Below are 22,512 nucleotides of genomic sequence, written 5' to 3' on the forward strand. Positions count from 1 at the left end.
TCACTGCTTTATGCTTTTATTTTACAGTTTTTAATCATTCAGCATATCTAGACCCATACCTTCTCATGAAATGTTCCAATAAGCAAACATAATTAAAATACAATTGAATAACATTAGCAACCACTTATTCCTGTCATGTTTTCATTTTATTTTCATGTTTTACCACTGCTTTATCCTGTTCAGGGTCATGGCGAGTCCAGTTCTTCCGGAATCACTAGGCAGAATGCAGTATCACACCCCAGACAGGACGTCAATCCATCGCAGGGCCTTGGCCAAGCCTCCTTACCTGCTGCGCCACCCGAGCGGCCTCCAGTATTTAAATTAATGTCACTAGCATTATCTATAACTGTAGGTAAGACAATGTAATTAAATTTGGCTGCACAAACAGGTTAGGATTAGCTTAGCTATGCGTTTTTTACCATTCTTGCTCACTCATGTTATGTATAACATTGTCAAGCACAAACATACTGCATTAAATTCATACAAACATAAAAAACATAATAAACAGAACAGAAATTGCTTAAAATTGCTTTTGGTGCTTCTTAAAATACATGTATACATTACAACATGTTATATATCCACTTCAGGACTATTCCAGTCTCTTGCTTGGTGATATGTCCTTGGCCACTATTTTTACAGGTTTTTTTTCACTACACACGACAATACTGCAGCTTTCATGGATGGAGTCTGAACAGAAACAAAGACGGGCGGAGTTACACTGTTTGTAAACACAAAACATCTAAGAAAAAACGTTCGGCACTTATAGCCCAGCATCCAGCTTTGCATTTGAAATGCAACATTTGACTTTTTGGTGTAAACATAAGCGCTGAGATTTGCACTACTGGTTGAAGCATTAGGTTCCCTCTGGACTGGCCGCTGATTTCGCTTTCCTCTTTCTAACTGAAATTTCTGCTGACTGTTCACTGCTGCCAGCTGCAGCTGTAGTGCTGGGGCCTTCTTCATCTTCGGTAGACTCTTCCTCACCGGACACTTTTTCACTCTCCATGTCCAGGTCAGACGTACGCCTCTCTTCAGTCAGACTTTCATCCACCTCATCCTCAGAGCCTTCATCTTTAAGATAAACAACTGGAGAGGTACAAATAGAGTATTACATTAGATTTGCATTTGCATCATTTATCCTATATGAAATGTGAAAGAATAAGACTCAAGGGCAGTTGTAGCCTAGTGGTTAAGACACTGGACTAGTAATCGAAAGGTCGCTGGTTCAAGCCCCACCACTGCCAGGTTGCCACTGTTGGGCGCTTGAGCAAGGCCCTTAACCCTCATTTGCTCAGACATTATACAGGCACAGTAATGTAAGTCGCTATGGATAAAAGCGCCTGCTAAATGCCGTAAATGTTTGTAATATGTTGTAAAATATGAGAAATGGGACTGCATTATGTATAATTATACACTGTAGAAATGGTGCAATAGATGTTATACATTTTACCATCTTAAGGTAAGACAAGGCAAGGTAAGATAAGACAAGATAAGCATTTTATTATCCCACAGGGGGAAATTTGCAACCTTACAGCAGATTTCAAAAATATAGAAGTGTGTACACATATATAAAAAAAATTAAAATTTAAGGATATATAAAAATATATAAAAAAAATTTGAACAAATATTGCACTGTTTTTATAAAAAAGTATTGCACTAAGTACAACAGGTATTGCACAGATTTTAAAAAGGTATTGCACATGATTCAGGTTTATATTAAATGAGTGCGATATACTGTACAACCATGTAAATGACTGTGATGGTGATAATTGTCAGTACTGGGGGGGGTACTGGTTATACTGTTCTTATTTTTATCTCTTGTTCAATAAACTTCTTAAATATGTGTCTAATATGTTCTTGGTGTGTGTTTGTAACAGCTGTAGATAAATATTCTTCTAATTAAACAATGCTAGTTCATGTTGATCCTGTGAAATTTTAACTGGGTGGTGGATCATTCTCAGCACTGCAGTGACACTTACATTGTGGTGGTATGTTAGTGTTGTGCTGGTATGAGTGGATCAGACACAGCAGCACTGCTGGAGTTTTTAAATACTGTGTCCATTCACTGTCCACTCTATTAGACACTCCTACCTAGTTGGTCCACCTTGTAGATGTAAAGTCAGAGACGATCGCTCATCTATTGCTACTGTTTGAGTTGGTCATCTTCTAGATCTTCATCAGTGGTCACAGGATGCTGCCCACAGGGCGCTGTTGGCTGGATATTTTTGTTTGGTGGACTATTCGGTGTCCAGCAGTGACAGTGAGATGTTTAAAAACTCCAGCAGCGCTGCTGTGTCTTATCCACTCATACCAGCACAACACACACTAACACACCACCACCATGCCTACTTTGTAGTGGACCTGGGAGAGTCCTGACCATTGAAGAACAGCATGAAAGGGGGCTAACAAAGCATGCAGAGAAACAGATGAACTACAGTCAGTAGTTGTAGAACTACGACGTGCTTCTATATGGTAAGTGGAGCTAATAAAATGGACAGTAAGTGTACAAACAAGAAGGTGGTTTTAATGTTATGGCTGATCAGTGTATATTTAAAAAATACAATAAGATTTGAATGGAGAATTGTATTGATATACTTAGTAGGTGCAGTACCAGTTTGACCAGTGTTTAGTATGGCACTAACATGAACAGATGTGACATTAACAATGCACTCTAAATACCATGAGGTTTACCAGTTTTCTCCGCTTTATACTTAGACCTAGACGGGCAAATACAGTCAGCAATCAGCACCAGCATCTAACAGAAAAGAAAAACAGAATAAAAGGTTTAAACTGCACCTCCAAAGGCTTTTTCTATCTGTGAAGTTCCAGTTCCACCCACTTTATTCCAAAATGTGTGGTACAATAGCGAACAATTACACAACCAAGAGTTGTATAATATTTTATCCCAACACCTTTGTTTCATTACGTAACTCTTGACAAGGCAAGCCATTATCCTACAATTTCTTTTATCAGCACTAGGAGAATGTTACAAAAGAAAAAGTCAAGTACAGTTTTTAACTCATTCAAATTCAGGTTTGAAATAAGAAAAATCATTTTACTTTGTTATGTATGTGGCTTTTCTAAACTTTTTAGGTGAAACTGCTAAACATCCTACAATTTCAGCCTTCTTTATCCTAACAAGTTGGACTAAATGAATTGAACTTACCAGGCCAAGCAGCAAGCCCAAGAAGAGGGTGACGATGGCAAATATTACATAAGAGCCCCACGACGGAATGCCAAGAGTGTTGGTTAGGTATGTATGCATTTGCTGAAATTAAAAAAAGAAAAAAGCTGTCATTAATATGTTACTTCCAATAGCGTTTGAATTCATCTGAAGTCCATACAAATGAAAAGCTGCATTAGATTTTTAACTCTTTCATATTCTTAAACTGTTCAACATGTATTTTATTTATTAGGATTTTAACGTCATGTTTTACACACTTTGGTTACATTCATTAGACGACAGGTAGTTACTGGTTACACAAGATTCATCAGATCAAGTCTGGACAATTTTGTATCCCCAATTCCAACTCTATTGTTCTCCAACACAAAGAGAACATACAAACTCCACACAGAAAGGACCCGGACTGCTCCACCTGGTAATCGAACCCAGGACATTCTTACTGTGAGGCGACAGTGCTACCCTCCGAGTCACCGTGCCGCCCCATCTGTTCAACATGAAATCAAAATATACAGTGATTATGCCGAGCACTGATTAACATTTTGAATAAAACCTTCCAGTTGAAGCTGGTTGTTTGTATAAGAAGTAGTTGTGTTTTAAGTAGCAGTATTTTGTTATCTAATTAAATCTTAGCAACATACAATGAATTCAAAACCATTGACTTTTTGCATGCTTTATTGTGTTGTCGATTTAATTTTAAATAAAAATATTGACAATTTTTATCCGTCAATCTACACTTAATTACCCATAATAGTGACGTGAAAAAATTAAACCTCAATACTTGTAGAGCAATGTTTGGCAATTCCAGCTAAATTTTTTCTTGGATATGTCTCTACAAGCAAAAGATGTTTGGATTTGTACAGTTTATCCCATTCTTCAAAGCAGATCCTCTTACACTCTATATAAGGGGTGTCAAACTCATTTTCACCGAGGGCCACATCAGCATTATGGTGGCCCTCAAAGGGCCGATTGTACCGTGTCCTGCTATGATTGCAGTCTGTTGTTTTTCTTGGGAGTCCGAATTCTGCATTTATATTGTCCTACTTTACCACAGACACGGCCTCATAACACAAGAGACGCACCGGTTTCTCTTCCTGAAGCACAAACTTGTTTTCACTTTCATTAAATTTCCTCCTTATGCTTAATTTTCTTATTTATCTTCTTGTACATTTTAGGATCATGTGTAAATATGTGTAACATCATCTACTGGCGGGCTGTGTCACTTTGCAGGTCACAAAATCAGCATGCATTTTGAAAGATGCAGTTTGTTTAGGATTTTACAGTGTATTTTTAAGACAATAATTCTGCCCTCACTAATAGTTTATCCCCCTTTCTCAGCTAGACAGACAGACAGACAGACAGACAGACAGCTCCCTTCAGAATACAGTCGGTTTATTTGCTTCCCAGCTGTGTGATACACTGTGTGCATCAAAATGAAGTAAAAATACAAACAATAAAAACTATAAAGAACTTAATACAGTACAAGCACACAGCTGTAGTCAAGTGTTACATTTGGTACAATATGAGATTTAACCAAACGTAAAATAGCGCTAACGAGTAAAAATTTTGTGTAAAGATACTAATTGCTATAGTAACGGTAACAATTGTATTTAATTACGGTAAATTTGTAACTAAAACGCTGTGATATACTCACTAAACATTTACTAACAACTGAGAATATAAACGCCACTACTTACAGATGATGCTTTGGTATTACACTGAAAGATAATTATTTGTATTTATTTATTATTGTTTACAATACTGACTACGCTACTTCGCGTTCTCTTTGCCGTAAAAGTCACATGGCTTCTTAGCGAAGGTTAAAGTTAGTTGCCATGACTACGATGTCACGGTTGTCTCTTAAAGGCGCAGGAGTCCCGTTAAATTATAAGCGCGTCTCTGTAACGACTCGAACCATCACAACAATCATACAGTCGTTAAAGCTCTCACGGGCCACATAAAATGACGTGGCGGGCCGGATCTGGCCCGCAGGCTGTGAGTTTGACACCCCTGCTCTATGTGATTAAATAGAGAATGTCTGTAAACTGCCAGTGCTTTGGGTCACTGTCATGTTGTCAAGTATGAGCTTGTGTGCCCTCTAGGGGTTTTCTATAAAGGATGTATTTGGCAGCATTCACCCATCCCTCAGTTCTCCCTGTCCCTGCACCCATAGCATGATGCACCATATGGATGATATTAGCCAGGTGATGTCTTTCTGCCCAAAAATGTATTTTTTTGTCTAATCAGACCAGAGAATCATCTTCCTCAAGTTACCACAGTCTTTCACATGGTCTTAACAAACTCCAAAGCCAACAGTGGCTTCTGTCTTGCCAATCCTTTATAAATATCAGATTTATGAGTTGGTTGTCCAACAGGTTCTCCCATTTTTGTACAGGACGCTTGGAGCTCTTTTGGAGTGACTGTTGGTTTCTTACCTACCTCCCTGACCAGGACCCATCTAGTCCTGATGCCCATTAAGCCATATGGCCAACTCTAGAAAGGTTTAATTTTGTGCCTGTATAGACCCAGGTGTGTGCCTTTCCATACTGTGTCCAATCATTTGAAATTGTAATACGTGGTAACAAATTCTAGACACATCTCAAAGGCAATTAAAGCAAACAGAATGCACCAGGCCAATGCAATGATGGTACCCATCATTCTATACTGAATAAGTATGATGGGTACCATTGCCAATTATATCTATTCAAATCCAATCCACAATACAATGAAGGGCACAAACAGCCAGTCTGAATACTTTTTAAATCCACTGTATATCACAACCGAATTCTGATTCTAATCCAATCAGAATAGGGCTTTGGTCAGGTTATAACATTCTTTTTATATTAAAATGTAAACCATCTATGGAGTGGTACATTGTTGCAGTACTTTGTGTGGGTGTCGCACCGCACCAGAGTTCTGTGAACCTTGGTTCAAAAACCTTGCATTTTATCTTTTGGTTTCTTTTTGGTATTAGTTTGTTACATTTTAGCCCATTTACGTAAACAAAACAAAAAAACATACCCGAATCCACACTGAGAGTCGGAACAGGCCAGCCATCCCTGACATTCTGGAAAAAAAACATATATTAAAATAATGACTTAAATTAAATTTTAGATTATTAGATTTATTTTTTAGATTTATATATTTAAGTGTCACAGCTCATTATATTGACTGAAATCCTCTAAAAAGCAAACCTACAGGGGTTGGACAAAATAACTGAAACACCTGTCATTTTAGTGTGGGAGGTTTCATGGATAAATTGGACCAGTCTGGTGGCCAATCTTCATTAATTGCACATTGCACCAGTAAGAGCAGAGTGTGAAGGTTCAATTAGCAGGGTAAGAGCACAGTTTTGCTCAAAATATTGCAATGCACACAACATTATGGGTGACATACCAGAGTTCAAAAGAGGACAAATTGTTGGTGCACGTCTTGCTGGCGCATCTGTGACCAAGACAGCAAGTCTTTGTGATGTATCCAGGGTAATGTCAGCATACCACCAAGAAGGACAAACCACATCCAACAGGATTAACTGTGGACGCAAGAGGAAGCTGTCTGAAAGGGATGTTCGGGTGCTAACCCGGATTGTATCCAAAAAACATAAAACCACGGCTGCCCAAATCACGGCAGAATTAAATGTGCACCTCAACTCTCCTGTTTCCACCAGAACTGTCCGTCGGGAGCTCCACAGGGTCAATATACACGGCCGGGCTGCTATAGCCAAACCTTTGGTCACTCGTGCCAATGCCAAACGTCGGTTTCAATGGTGCAAGGAGCGCAAATCTTGGGCTGTGGACAATGTGAAACATGTATTGTTCTCTGATGAGTCCACCTTTACTGTTTTCCCCACATCCGGGAGAGTTACGGTGTGGAGAAGCCCCAAAGAAGCGTACCACCCAGACTGTTGCATGCCCAGAGTGAAGCATGGGGGTGGATCAGTGATGGTTTGGGCTACCATATCATGGCATTCCCTTGGCCCAATACTTGTGCTAGATGGGCGCGTCACTGCCAAGGACTACCGAACCATTCTGGAGGACCATGTGCATCCAATGGCGGTGCCGTGTATCAGGATGACAATGCACCAATACACACAGCAAGACTAGTGAAAGATTGGTTTGATGAACATGAAAGTGAAGTTGAACATCTCCCATGGCCTGCACAGTCACCAGATCTAAATATTATTGATCCACTTTGGGGTGCTTTGGAGAAGCGAGTCAGGAAACGTTTTCCTCCACCAGCATCACGTAGTGACCTGGCCACTATCCTGCAAGAAGAATGGCTTACAATCCCTCTGACCACTGTGCAGGACTTGTATATGTCATTTCCAAGACGAATTGACGCTGCATTGGCCGCAAAAGGAGGCCCTACACCATACTAATAAATTATTGTGGTCTAAAACCAGGTGTTTCAGTTATTTTGTCCAACCCCTGTATTAAACAATGTGAAAGAAGAGTTAGTGTTTTACAGTATAGATGATGGTGATTTCCATCCTGGCACTGGCTCCACGGCTTCCCACTTTTTTTGAGCGATGTACGTTTGGATGTCCTCAGCATTCCGTGACGACATGTATCTCCTGAAGGTTCCATCTTTAGCACTGCAGCAGAAGAGAGATGCATGCTCAGTCAGAAATAAGATATAATCATTCAGAAGGTATAATCATTTATAACAGAAAGGCTGACAGGTTCATAATCAAAACACACACACACAAATATACAGTATTCATCATATCAATCCACAACATAATAAAGTGCGCAAAAGTCCAGTGGTCTGAATACTTTCTGGATGTACTGTTTATAAATTGTGTCCACTGTATGAATCCACAGTATACATGTACAAGTATTTTTATCTTTAGAAAATAAAATAAAAAACAACCAGTGCTGTCCTTACATCACCATTTGAACACTTTGTAATAATGAAAATGTAAAGAACTTGGTGTGATAACTTACTGAAAAATAGTTGGCAGTGATGTGACCAAAAACCGCCCACTCAGGCCTGCAGAACAGAGGAACACAGAGCAAGTGAAAAAAAAGCTGACACACACATACGGTAAATTATCTACAGTAAAAACCTGTACACATAAAAAACATGAAAAACGAAAGCCAAACCGTAAGAGCTGAAGCAAAATGTTTTACATTCAACTCCTTTGTATCTGTTCCATCATTAAATCATTATTTTATTATTAAATCAGTAAATCTATTTTAGAATACAAACAATCCTCAAAAGACCTTGGAATTTTAAAACAAAAATAAAATGATTCTCAATAATTAACTGTTAATTTTTAAAAGGAACAACTTGAGATGATTTTGGCTCAAGTAACATATCTACAGTTTTCTTTTTTCTGATGCTGATAGCAACCTGCTTATGTCTACACTGACCAAAACATAACTAAATAAAATTATACATTTTTTATTAGTATTTATGGTTTTCATACTATGCTATTTTTGATATACAGTGGTACCTTAAAACTTGACGTCCCCTAAACTCAAAATCTTTAAAACTCGACCCCCTTCGTAGAGAAATTTGTACCCTTAAATTAAACAGTTCCCCTAAATTTGATGCGTTCGATCAATATAAAAGTACAACAAAACCTACACTGTAACTTTTTTACGGTGAAAAAAGCGGATGTGAATGCGCCTTTACTGAACAGAATATGGTATTCCAAGATCAAGCATCTCTACATCTAAGAAGCATAAGGAAACAATAAAGAAGTAAAGGTAAAGTTCAGGTTTTATTGTATTTTTAAATTAATTTTTTAGTCTTTAGTCTTTATTTTATATATGCTTCCAATAGGATTTAAGCATAAAAACATGTAGAAACATTTTGATTGAGTACCTGAAGCTTTTCGTCATTACAACACTGCAGTCACTTATTTACTATAAATAAGCTTTTAGATTAATTGCAAAATTGTCTTCACCCGAAATAAACAGGTCATGTGCGACTTCTTTTTAATAATGGTGTCAAAATGTCCTTAACTGTTCCGTCCTTTTCCAGACTCCCTTGGTGCTTTTCCCAGGTTAGTCTTTACCAAGGTTATATGGGGTCCATTTGAAGGACTGTTTTTAACATGCAGCTGACCTAGTTCACACATGCTGTAAATATGAGCTTGTTGATAAGCAGACCTACCTACAGATAACTGATATATTATCACCACAGATAAGCTTAAAAAACTACAAGTAATGGCCATCTCACTATGATACAACAAACATTATACATTTTAAAATCACCAAATGGCAAATGTACTCCAATAAATCTACATAGTGATTCCAATCATGAGGGCCATGTGTTTCATGACCTACAAATATCAACAGTGCTATTCTCGTGTGCTGATTTTATGGGTAATAGAATGTTTCGCTGCAGCAGATATTGTTGTGGTGTTAAATATATTTAAAACTGAACTATGAATATGAAAGTATTAACACCAGGATTTGCATAGGAACTAAACAGAGTGCCATCACCTCTTGGATGTAAAACAAAAAACACAGTAATTTAAGAACCATAAACAGTACTGGATCAAACAGTAAGTCTATTTCTGAAACATTTATCCTAACTAATTGACTTTTTAGTCAAGTCAAGTCAACTTTATTTATATAGCGCTTTTTACAATATACATTGTCTCAAAGCAACTTTACAAAATCCAGGACCAACAGATACAAAAACCCCTGTTGAGCAAGCCGAGGGCGACTGTGGCAAGGAAAAACTCCCTGAAAATTACAGGAAGAAACCTTGAGAGGAACCAGACTCAGCAGGGCCCATCCTTCTTGGGTGGCCTGGAGGATACTTTAAATAAATACACGATTTACACAAATCATACAAACACCGAATTAAATGATCTAAAAGTCATAACTGGTAATAAATAGATAAATAAACAATTAAATAATAATAGAGTTGTTATCCGCTCTAGTCTTCAATAAAGTCTGTAGTGATTTATTGTCGTTGCAATTACTCCAGACCCGTCACATCTGACAGAAGCAGCATCGTTGTCCCGGCAGTCTCTGACTTTTTACTGTTTCAAAGTTTAAGATGTTCTTTTGGCTGGTGTTATGTATAAAATCGAGAAATAAGAAAGAAGAACCTGTTTAAATAAACCTGCTCAGTGGCATTGTTCTTTCTAATTAACTTTTGCAAAAACAGGCGGGCAATCTTGTAAGGAATGACAACTGCAAACACCATATATTCCAACCAATGACCTTTTCCTCCAGTCCAACATATTTACAAATAGCCTGACTGGGGACTAATCTGGCAAAAACTTTAGAAGGAATAGGAAGGATCCAGAGCCAGTTACCATTCAGGGAACCTGTACCTTGGAGTTAAGCTGGACAGCAAGCTGGACTGGTCCAGACATATGGATACAGTGTACAAAAAGAGACAAAGCAGACTGTACTTTTTAAGAAGGCTCAAGACTTTTAACATCAGCAGGCCCCTTTTGTGCACCTTCTATCAGTCTGTGGTGGCCAGTGCTCTTTTTTTGTAGTGGTGTGCTGGGGTGAGGGTGTAACAGAATAAATAAGACAGTAACAGAATAAATAAACTTATCAAGGAGGCCAGATCTATAATTGGGTCAGAACAGGATTCAATTCAGCAGGTAGCAGAGTTAAGAATGCTCACAAAACTTAACTCAATAATCACAAATTTATCACACCCACTTCATGCCCTGAAGGTGTTTCGACAGAGCACCTTCAGTCATAGACTGATTCCTCCTAGAAGCAGGACTGAACGCTACAGGGAGTCTTTCCTAACAGCTGCAATCAGACTCTTCAATAATTCATAATAATTTGCTAGTTTTTTATACTGTCAGTGGATGTTGTATGTATGTAACAAGTTGTTTGTCTTATGTGAACTATGTGATCTATCTATCTAAATGTGATTCAGATTATACAGTCCTATTGTTATCAGTGTTTTGCGAAATTAACAGAAAATTTGACAACAAACCTGGTTGTTGTGTAACATCAACATTTCCCACTGATACTCCCATACTCTGACTCTGTTTGGCAAAGGCCTCCCAGTCTGCCTGGATATGTTGACACGCTGGACACCACGGGGCATAGCTGAAATGAGAGAGAGAAAAAGGGAAAAGGTCATTTTTACTTCAATTTATAACAGAAAAGGCTTTGTAATGCCAAACCTTAAAAAAGAAGAGAACTTTTTTATGAGAAAAAGTTCTCTAGTGATTATTAAATGACGGCAGTGACGTCAATTGTGTTTGCATTATGCAGAGGAACAATATGGCAGATTAAACCTTGAAATAAATAACAATCATTAAAAAGGCAGCCTAAAGAATATTGACATGTTTCTTCCCTATATGATACAGACAAAATAACTGGTGCAGTTTTCTCTGGCTTTTTCACATAAACGGTTTTAAGGAAAAAACACCCAAGCGTAACCGTTCCTCTGTGCTTTAAATGTTGGTCAGGTGAATGCATGCCATTTTACTGCAAGCATGTTTGCAGCATCTTCAATATAATCAACCTACTAAATAATACATTTACTTATTCTGTGTTTTAGACAAATACTGGCCAAGTACTTAGAACATCTAAAACATTCTCATAAATGTGTATGTTTATGTCTATCATAATATCTCAATTTTATTATGTTCTTCAGCGATAATCCCCAAAGAATCACAAACAGAATAGATTAGTATGACAAAGGCTTTTTAAAACAATACATACTGTGTACATGTTCAATAAGTATAATAAAACTTAAAAAAAATCTACAGGGAATGTTAAACAAATGTTATTTTGCTGCATTGTCCCAGTTAGAATGGTGGTGGGTTCCCAGTCTAACACTAGGACATAGGAAGCAAGATAAGGGTGCAACCTGGGTGCCAATTCCATGTGGATATAAGGAGGACATACCAAACAGACAGAACGTAACCTTATATAAAAATGGAAACAAGTAAAAACAAGTCCCCAGAACTCACTTGCCCCCATGGAAACATAGTGCAGTACAGCATATTGATATGTTCAATAATGTCATTTATCCACTATTATTCTGGCAAATACCGCCTACTGTACTATGGGACGATCGATCGGCTATGAATCGGTATCGGCCGATTTTTAATCAAAATATGCGATCGGCAATCGGTCGATATTTCCCAAATGTAGCCGATCCGATCGTGTGATATATAAAAGATCATGTTAAGTTAACAGCTCAGTGGATTGATCCAGACTTTGAGCTACGAAGCTCCAACCATCGCATCAAAATTCATCAACAATCGTACAGAAACCACAGTGAAAGCTCTTCATGACCTAAAATAACATCATTAACGTTGTGCATCATACATACGATGTAATTTTGCTGATTGAAATATTTACTTTAAAAAGATAATTCAACCCGGTCACATCTGAGTCGATTCTATCAGCACGTTATATAAACTCCTGGTTCACTTTGGTAAATCGTAAGCGGTTCTTACTTGTGATGTAGATGAGAACAGAAAACGTTACAGAGCCAATCAGAGGCAAAAGTTTATTCATTATCAAATTCGTTAGTTCAGGATCATCTGCTGAACTTTTAGGATCATCAGAAAACTTTTAGACGGAACGAGTCTGACTCGGTTACAGATCTGTGGTAATAGCAGTTTAATTAAGCTTTTTAATTAAGCTTTTTAATGTAAAAGAGTCACACAAACTGTTCTGAAGTATCTGGTGTTTATTTAAAACCACGACATTTAATTAATAACAGTAAACACGGAGAGATAACTGAGAAGAGAAACTTACGCTTCGCATGAAAACGAATCGACTCATGAATCACTTAGCGACACTGTGAACAGATCATCTCTTAAAGGCACACGCACACACACACACACACACACACACACACGCGCTGTTGCGTTTGTCTCCGGTTTATCTTCACTGTGAGGCTCTTTTTAAGTTTTTTTTCAGACTGAACTGGATAACATTAAACCTGTGTGTGTGTGTGTGGGCATGTTGCACCCCCGACATGTGTGTGTGGGCATGTTTCCTCCCACTGTCCAAAGACATGCAAGTGAGGTGAATTGGAGACACTAAATTGTCCATGACCAGGGGTGGCTCGTTCCTTAGGGTGATCGGGCGACGCACCACGAAAGGGAAGAAATTTTTCTATCACAGCTGTGACTGTTCTGGACAGTCTGTCTTGCCTCTGAATATCGTAGTCCAATCAGCGTCGAGTTGTGTTCCGTACAGTACCGCCCCTTTTGGGGCAATTTCAGTCTGATTGAAAATCGCCCCGGATTGCTCTCATAGACTCTCATGTTAAGGCTCTTTTTTTTTTAACTGCAGGCGCTGCAATACAATCTGAATGGCTTCCGGGAGGGCTCGCACTTACGCGATCTCATCACCATGACTACCATCACCTCAGTTCGGAGCAATTCCATCGTGTCATTAAGGGAAATGCTGTTCAGTCATCGTAGTAATCAGGATAAGTTAGCAACTAAAGAATTAGGGCCACCTAATTTAAACATCAAGTATCTACAAAGGGGGGAAAATCATATAAGTTACAAGTAAATTACAAGTAAGTAATGTCATTTTTAAATTGTGAATTGTGATTGCACTTATTGTATCTCCCCAATTGTTTAATTGTACTTCTTTATTCACTGCACATCAGCCCCGATGCCAATCTTTATTCTGGATCTGCTGCACCTAAAATTAAATGCTATCTGATGAAGAAATCGTTAGTGTGAAGGCTTTACTTCATTTTATGATTAATGGTAAAGCTGGTCTCTCTCCATGTTCAAAGTTATTTGTGAGGGCAAACTGACAGATGACTTAAGATTTACCCATTGAACGGGTCACCTTGGCCATCATCGCAACAATTGCCCCCCCTGAGAGATTTGGCAGGAGCCGCCACTGTCCATGACTGTGTTTGACATAACCTTGTGAACTGATGAACCTTGTGTAATGAGTAACTACTGTTTCTGTCATGAATGTAAACAAAGAGTGTAAAACATGACGTTAAAATCCTAATAAACAAACAAACAGATGAATTGTAAGCCAGGCCTTCATGTCCAACATCAGTGTCAGACTTCACAAAAGGCCTATTGACACACAGGTGTTGTGAGAAGCCTTCCTAAATGAGTGGACGCTGTTATAACTACAAAATATCCACATCATTTGACCATATAGTGTATGATCAGAATAGGGAGTCCAGTAAGAGTTAGCTATTTAAGATCATAGTATAAAAAATTATATTTATGGTTTGCAATGCATCATATCACGTGACTTGCAATACCTAAATCATTGTTGTTTATACACTCGGTAATTTGTGATCGTTTATTTATACTCCACTTCCGTCGTGTGCATCATCAACCAGTGGGCGTGACGTGTCAAAATGTAAACGTGGACTATCTATAAAACCCCCCACACAGAATCTGTACACGATCATTAGATCTGAACGATCAAACATCCAGTCCATCTATAATCACTAATGAATATAAAACCATGTGCACACATGCAGTTACTCACAATTTAACCATCCACTCCCCCTGCAGAATCAGAGTCCAGTTCGCATCAGCTACTGTCAGCACACTGCTCTCACTCTCAGCACTCACACCCTGCAGACAGACCACTAACATCAAAACTGCCCACATGTTAAACATCGTCCTGATACACTTCAGCTCCACTGCACACCCAGCTCCCGCCATGTTGCCTGTACTCATCACTGCAGCGATCAGGAAACGCCTGAGGTACAACTGTACAACACGCCCTCAGTTCCGCAATCTGTTTTTTTTTTTTACTTTCACATTCAATATCTGTGTTTCTATTGGTTAAAAAAGCACAAGGGACATGTCTGTCAAGCAGAAAAACCCGCCCATTCTTTACCAGCCGCGCCGGATTGAGTTTGAATCGACCACTGGCTTTGTAGGCACCGCCCTCTGAAGCTCTGATTGGTTGAATGTAAATGATTGACGTTTCTTCAACAATGGCTGATTCAGTAACGATTTTCATAATTATAATAATAAAAAGAAGAAGGATGATGCAGGTCCTTGAAACAGACAGTGTAGTTAATAGCCCAGGGCTGCACTTTCACCACAAGTGAGATTCTGACTCCTGGCCACCATATGTATAGTGTTTCACCAGAAATCCTGTCTTCTGTTAGGGTCTTCTTCTTAATGGCTTGTTCATTGTTCCTATAATTATCCTTTTATCTTCTTCATGTCAGACATCCCAAGTTGCAAAAGCTCATTTCAGGGAGGTACCCCCGGACCTCGACCCCGACCCCCCAAGCCCAAATAAAATAAAATAAAATAAAAGCTAAAAAACCTCTCGCACACACCAAAGGATATGGGTGATAACAGAACTTTTAGGAGCTGCTAACTGACTAGTGCACTAGATAGTGAATTAGACAATTGGTTTATGTTCCCTACACAGTGCACTAGATTGTATATCAGATCATGGATTTATGTTCCCTACATAGTGCACTATAAAGTGGGGGAAATAAGTACTGTATTTGATCCCCTGCTGATTTTGTAAGTTTACCCCCTTACAAAGACTTGAACAGTCTATAATTTTTATGGAAGGTTTATTTTAACAGAGAGAGACAGAATATCAACAAAAAATCCAGAAAAAAAACATTAAATAAAGGTTATAAATTAATTTGTATTTAATTAAGGGAAATAAGTATTTGATCCCCTACCAACCAGCAAGAATTCTGACCCCCACAGACCGGTTATGTGCCCATGAGGCACACAAATTAGTCCTGTCCCTGTATAAAAGACTCCTGTCACAGAATCAGTTTCTTCCGTTCAAATCTCTCGACCACCATGGGCAAGACCAAAGAGCTATCAAAGGACGTCAGGGACAAGATTGTAGACCTGCACAAGGCTGGAATGGGCTACAAGACCATCAGCAAGAAGCTTGGTGAGAAAGAAACCACTGTTGGTGCGATAATTCGAAAATGGAAGAAATACAAGATCACAGTCAATCGCCCTCACTCTGGAGCTCCATGCAAGATCTCACCTGGTGGGGTAAGAATGATTCTGAGGAAGGTGAGGTCAGTCCAGAATTACACGGGAGGAGCTTGTCAATGATCTCAAGGGAGCTGGGAGCAGAGAAATGCTGGATATGACCCCAAGAACACCATCCCCACCGGGCATTTATTTGCCTCCAAACACGGCGAGTGGAGTTGATGCCAAAGAGCTCAATTTTGGTCTCATCTGACCATATCACATTCTCCCAAGCTTTCTCTGAATCATTCAGGTGTTCATTGGCAAACTTCAGACGGGCCTGTACATGAGCCTTCTTGAGCAGAGGGACTTTGCGGGCACTGCAGGATCTCAATCCATTACGGTGAAATGTGTTACTAATGGTTTTCTTGGTGACTGTGCTCCCAGCTCCCTTGAGATCATTGACAAGCTCCTCCCGTGTAATTCTGGACTGACCTCACCTTTCTCAGAATCATTCTTACCCCACCAGGTGAGATCTTGCATGGAGCTCCAGAGCGAGGGTGATTGACTGTGATCTTGTATTTCTTCCATTTTCGAATTATCGCACCAACAGTGGTCTCGTTCTCACCAAGCTTCTTGTATTAGCCGCTATGTATATGCGGGAGACTCTCGGAACTTCCGGGAGACTTGGGATGTCTGTCGTGTGTGTGTGTGTGTTGGGGGGTAGACTAGCTATAGCTATGTTATTATTGTTTATTTATTATTATTAATTATCTGGTGACTGTGGCAGAAAGAAGGACCCTAAACAAACTTCACTCCATCATAGACAATGAGAGCCACCCCCTGCACACCGAGGAGTATGTTCAGTGACAGACTGCTGTCACTGAGCTGCTCCACAGACCGAATAAAAAGGTCCTTTGTCCCCAGAGCTATTAGGCTCTACAATTCCAGCATTCGGGGACAGCGGGCGATAGCTAAGAACCAAGGGCCCTACATGTAGCCATGTACACTGATCAGCCATAACATTAAAACCACCTCTTTGTTTCTACACACACTGTCCATTTCATCAGCTCCACTTACCATATAGTAGTTCTACAATTACTGACTGTAGTCCATCTGTTTCTCTGCATGCTTTTCTTGCCTGCTTTCACCCTGTTCTTTAATTGTCAGGACCCCCACAGGACCACTACAGAGTAGGTATTATTTGGGTGGTGGGTCATTCTCAGCACTGCAGTGACATTGACATGGTGGTGGTGTGTTAGTGTGTGTTGTGCTGGTATGAGTGGATAAGACACAGCAATGCTGATGGAGTTTTTAAACACCTCACTGTCACTGCTGGATTGAGAATAGCCCACCAACAAAAAAATATCCAGCCAACAGCGCCCTGTGGGCAGCGTCCTGTGACCACTGATGAAAGTCTAGAAGATGACCAACTCAAACAGCAGCAATAGATGAGCGATCGTCTCTGACTTTACATCTACAAGGTGGACCAACTAGGTAGGAGTGTCTAATAACATGGACAGTGAGTGGACACGGTATTTAAAAACTCCAGCAGCGCCACTGTGTCTGATCCACTCATACCAGCACAACACACACCAACACACCACCACCATGTCAGTGTCACAGTGCTGAGAATGATCCACCACTTAAATAATACCTGCTCTGTGGTGGTCCTGGGAGGGTTCTGACCATTGAAGAACAGCATGAAAGGGGGCTGACAAATCATGTAGAGAAACAGATGGACTACAGTCAGTAATTGTAGAACTACAAAGTGCTCCTATATGGTAAGTGGAGCTGATAAAATGGACAGTGCGTAGAAACAAGGAGGTGGTTTTAATGTTATGGCTGATCGTTGTATGTACAGTGTATCACAAAAGTGAGTACACCCCTCACATTTCTGCAAATATTTCATTATATCTTTTCATGGGACAACACTATAGACATGAAACTTGGATATAACTTAGAGTAGTCAGTGTACAGCTTGTATAGCAGTGTAGATTTACTGTCTTCTGAAAATAACTCAACACACAGCCATTAATGTCTAAATAGCTGGCAACATAAGTGAGTACACCCCACAGTGAACATGTCCAAATTGTGCCCAAATGTGTCGTTGTCCCTCCCTGGTGTCATGTGTCAAGGTCCCAGGTGTAAATGGGGAGCAGGGCTGTTAAATTTGGTGTTTTGGGTACAATTCTCTCATACTGGCCACTGGATATTCAACATGGCACCTCATGGCAAAGAACTCTCTGAGGATGTGAGAAATAGAATTGTTGCTCTCCACAAAGATGGCCTGGGCTATAAGAAGATTGCTAACACCCTGAAACTGAGCTACAGCATGGTGGCCAAGGTCATACAGCGGTTTTCCAGGACAGGTTCCACTCGGAACAGGCTTCACCAGGGTCGACCAAAGAAGTTGAGTCCACGTGTTCGGCATCATATCCAGAGATTGGCTTTAAAAAATAGACACATGAGTGCTGCCAGCATTGCTGCAGAGGTTGAAGACGTGGGAGGTCAGCCTGTCAGTGCTCAGACCATACGCCGCACACTGCATCAACTCGGTCTGCATGGTCGTCATCCCAGAAGGAAGCTGACGCACAAGAAAGCCCGCAAACAGTTTGCTGAAGACAAGCAGTCCAAGAACATGGATTACTGGAATGCCCTGTGGTCTGATGAGACCAAGATAAACTTGTTTGGCTCAGATGGTGTCCAGCATGTGTGGCGGCGCCCTGGTGAGAAGTACCAAGACAACTGTATCTTGCCTACAGTCAAGCATGGTGGTGGTAGCACCATGGTCTTGGGCTACATGAGTGTTGCCGGCACTGGGGAGCTGCAGTTCATTGAGGGAAACATGAATTCCAACATGTACTGTGACATTCTGAAACAGAGCATGATCCCCTCCCTTCGAAAACTGGGCCTCATGGCAGTTTTCCAACAGGATAACGACCCCAAACACAACCTCCAAGATGACAACTGCCTTGCTGAGGAAGCTGAAGGTAAAGGTGATGGACTAAACCCAATTAAGCACCTGTGGCGCATCCTCAAGTGGAAGGTGGAGGAGTTCAAGGTGTCTAACATCCACCAGCTCCGTGATGTCATCATGGAGGAGTGGAAGAGGATTCCAGTAGCAACCTGTGCAGCTCTGGTGAATTCCATGCCCAGGAGGGTTAAGGCAGTGCTGGATAATAATGGTGGTCACACAAAATATTGACACTTTGGGCACAATTTGGACATGTTCACTGTGGGGTGTACTCACTTATGTTGCCAGCCATTTAGACATTAATGGCTGTGTGTTGAGTTATTTTCAGAAGACAGTAAATCTACACTGCTATACAAGTTGTACACTGACTACTCTAAGTTATATCCAAGTTTTATTTCTATAGTGTTGTCCCTTGAAAAGATATAATAAAATATTTGCAGAAATGTGAGGGGTGTACTCACTTTTGTGATACACTGTATGTGTATATACATGTACATGTGTGTACTTAAGTATATCCATACACATGTGTATGTATGTTGATGTATATATAGATATGGTTTTATTGGCTCAATTCAATGTGCAATACTCGCCACTCTATCACTCGCCACTGTTTCACTCAAATCCTTCCTCATCATTAATAACTGCACTGTTGTTACGCAATATATGTAAAACTCAGGTAACTTTTAGTCTTGGTCATTATGTTTGTGTTGTTTTTTCGAATTTATATGGTTGAATTTTTATAGTGTGTAATTGATGTATAATGCTACTGGGACTTTAATTTCAATCAATAAAGTATCTATCTATCTATCTATCTATCTATCTATCTATCTATCTATCTATCTATCTATCTATCTATCTATCTATCTATCTATCTATCTATCTATCTATCTATCTAAATTCATTCATTCCATTGTCTCTTTTAACACTGCTTTATCCTATTAAAGGTCATGGTGGGTCCACTTCACTTAGCAAAAGGTAGGATACACCCTGACAGGTTGCCACTCTACACACACACACACACACACACATACACACTCTCATACACAGAGAAATTTTGTATCTCCAATTAACCTGATTGCATGTCTTTGGACCGGGGAGGAATCCAGATCACCCAGAAGAAAACCAAACACAGACACAGGGAGAACATGCAAACTCCACTCAGAAAGGACCCAGATTGTTCCACATGGGAATTGAACCCAGGACCTTTTTGCTGTGAGGCAACTGTGCTACCCATGAGCCAGCCTTAGATTGAATCCATAAACAGGTAACGTTTTAGCAAACAAGTAAATACCTTTATAGCTTGCAGATACATTTATTCATTTTTATTTAAAATTTAAAACATGGCTCTTACTTATTTAACAATAATAGTATTTAGAACAATAGCTTTGCATACATTTTACACACTTGATTTCATTGATGGCCATACATTAAAAATTTATAAATTAGTTGCCCAAAAATCCATTATTACACTAGACCCTTCTCAGTTAATCTAATGTGCCTAAGTAAACTCATAAAAACTAAAGCGCTTCTAAAATTCCTCAATCAATTATTAATTATGCCTAAAAGTATCAGCAACACCTTTTTAAATTTGTAGTCTGTACACTGAGGCACCTCAGTGACTCAACAGACAGGTAATGTTGGGTCACCCTTACTGTGCAGCAGCTTAGAATAAAATTAAAATTTTCTGGAACTTTCTGTAATTCCACTGAATGTACATCTGCCTTTAGACATTATGTAACTGTTCTTCTGCACCAGGCAAGCTGCTGCTCTTTGTCTGCTTGCTGCAAAGAAATGCTAGATTGCATACTTTATGGTGACACTACAAAGCAACATTCAACATGAAGGTAAAAATCTAATTCCAGAAATTTTAGACAGTTCAGGTCTGTCTGAAAACCTAGTGAGCTCTACCTAGACAGCATTTTGCGCCAGAGAAGAAGTCTGTCCGAATTCTTAGATACCATAAAATGCTGCCTACTTAGGTGCCTTAATTCGAAGTGATAAACTGACTGAATAACGAGGAAGCATCTGAAGCTTCCTTAGTGGTGAAGGCAATCCCAGCATTCAGTGCGGCACAGCTTTCCCAGTCAAAGATTTCAAATAGAGTAGTTTTTAATTGGTATAAAGGTGTATAAATGCAAATTCAGACTTGTCAGTGATGCTAGCTTGCATGCTAGCAGGTTGCGCTGCCTCAGCCTATTGGTTTGAATGGCCGGAGGCTAACTGTGTTAGCTTAGTAAGCAAAAACTGAGGTGACATACTATCACTGTCTAAGTAGTGTATCTAAAAAACCTCTCTTATAAGTTCGATGTCCTGTTAGAATCATCTCTACATAGGCAGCGACCTAGGTAGGCAGTAGCCAGCTATGCAGCTCACTATGTTTTTAAACAGACCCATTGTCATCTGAAATAAAATTGTTATATTTTGTTTTATTCAACAATTTCGTACTTAATTATTAGCAGAATAAACATGTTACACACATTGTGTAATGTTAGGATCTGTCAGTGCTCCAATCACTTGTTAATACAGTATAACAGAAATGTTTTGGATCCTCCCCCCATCCTAGTACAATTGCCCCCCAATGTTTAATTCTTGGCTTCGTCCTTGGTTTGTATTCACTGAGCAACACACCATATGCGAGCCACAAAGCACATTTTAGTGGTTCCCTGGAACTACACTCAGGAGAAGACACTGGACCCTGTCTTTTACAGCTATTTATTCAAAAACAGTAACATTACTTATTTAACATTTATTTTTGTCAATATATACTAATCTGATACTTGCAACACATTCCAAAATTTAAGACTGCAGTAGTTTAAGGCTGGTGAGTTTGTGGAATGATTAAATACACATTTTGGAGCAACATATGTCAACCACTAGAAACAATTTGTCTGGGGTCATCCTTGCTTGTTTCATCAGGACAGTGTCAAGCCACACTCTGCGTGATACAATAGCAGGGCCATGTAGTAAGAGTGCAGGCCCAGACCTGTCTCCAATGAAAAAATCGAAGGCATTATGAAGTGCCATATATGACAAATGAGACCCAGGATTGTTGAGCTGTGTAAAGTGTAATATCAGGCAGGAATGGGGGAAAATCCACTTTTACTTTCAAGGTTGTTACAAGTAAAGGTGATGTAGCTTTAATGTAAACATACCCCTGTCCAATGTTTTAGCATCAAATTTAAAATTATGGTTTATGGTTATGGTTATTATAATTAATATTGCATTGCTTTCAATTGAACACCTGACTATATGCTCGTTTCCAAACCATGACCCCTGCCCTCCTTTGCAGAGAAGTTGTCCCCATTCAATTAAAAAAGCATATCTGACCTTGTACGCATTTTATGATTTTTATTTATCCCAAAGGTGTGCAATTGAATTAAGGTGGGGGCTTTTTGCAAGTCAAGTCAGACCATGTATTTATGGACTTTCTTTGTACAGTGGGACACAGTCTTGCTCAAACTGTTGTGAAATAGTTGGAAGTATATCATTTATTTA

At 39.5% G+C, this 22,512-nt stretch overlaps 1 protein-coding gene across 1 annotated transcript; it reads right to left on the reverse strand.

The window, feature by feature from the left end:
- tmx4 (thioredoxin-related transmembrane protein 4) lies at window positions 1-14,854 on the reverse strand. Its single transcript, XM_063007240.1, has 8 exons — window positions 14,620-14,854; window positions 11,111-11,226; window positions 8,128-8,173; window positions 7,647-7,775; window positions 6,203-6,248; window positions 3,167-3,268; window positions 2,692-2,755; window positions 1-1,086 (listed from the first exon to the last, which is right to left on the reverse strand). Exons 1-8 carry the CDS (start codon window positions 14,811-14,813, stop codon window positions 854-856), a joined length of 930 nt encoding a protein of 309 aa, XP_062863310.1. The 5' UTR covers window positions 14,814-14,854; the 3' UTR covers window positions 1-853.
- Window positions 14,855-22,512: the final 7,658 nt, after the last annotated feature.

The sequence above is a fragment of the Trichomycterus rosablanca genome, chromosome 13, assembly GCF_030014385.1.
Source record: "Trichomycterus rosablanca isolate fTriRos1 chromosome 13, fTriRos1.hap1, whole genome shotgun sequence".
NCBI classification, from domain to species: Eukaryota; Metazoa; Chordata; class Actinopteri; order Siluriformes; family Trichomycteridae; genus Trichomycterus; species Trichomycterus rosablanca.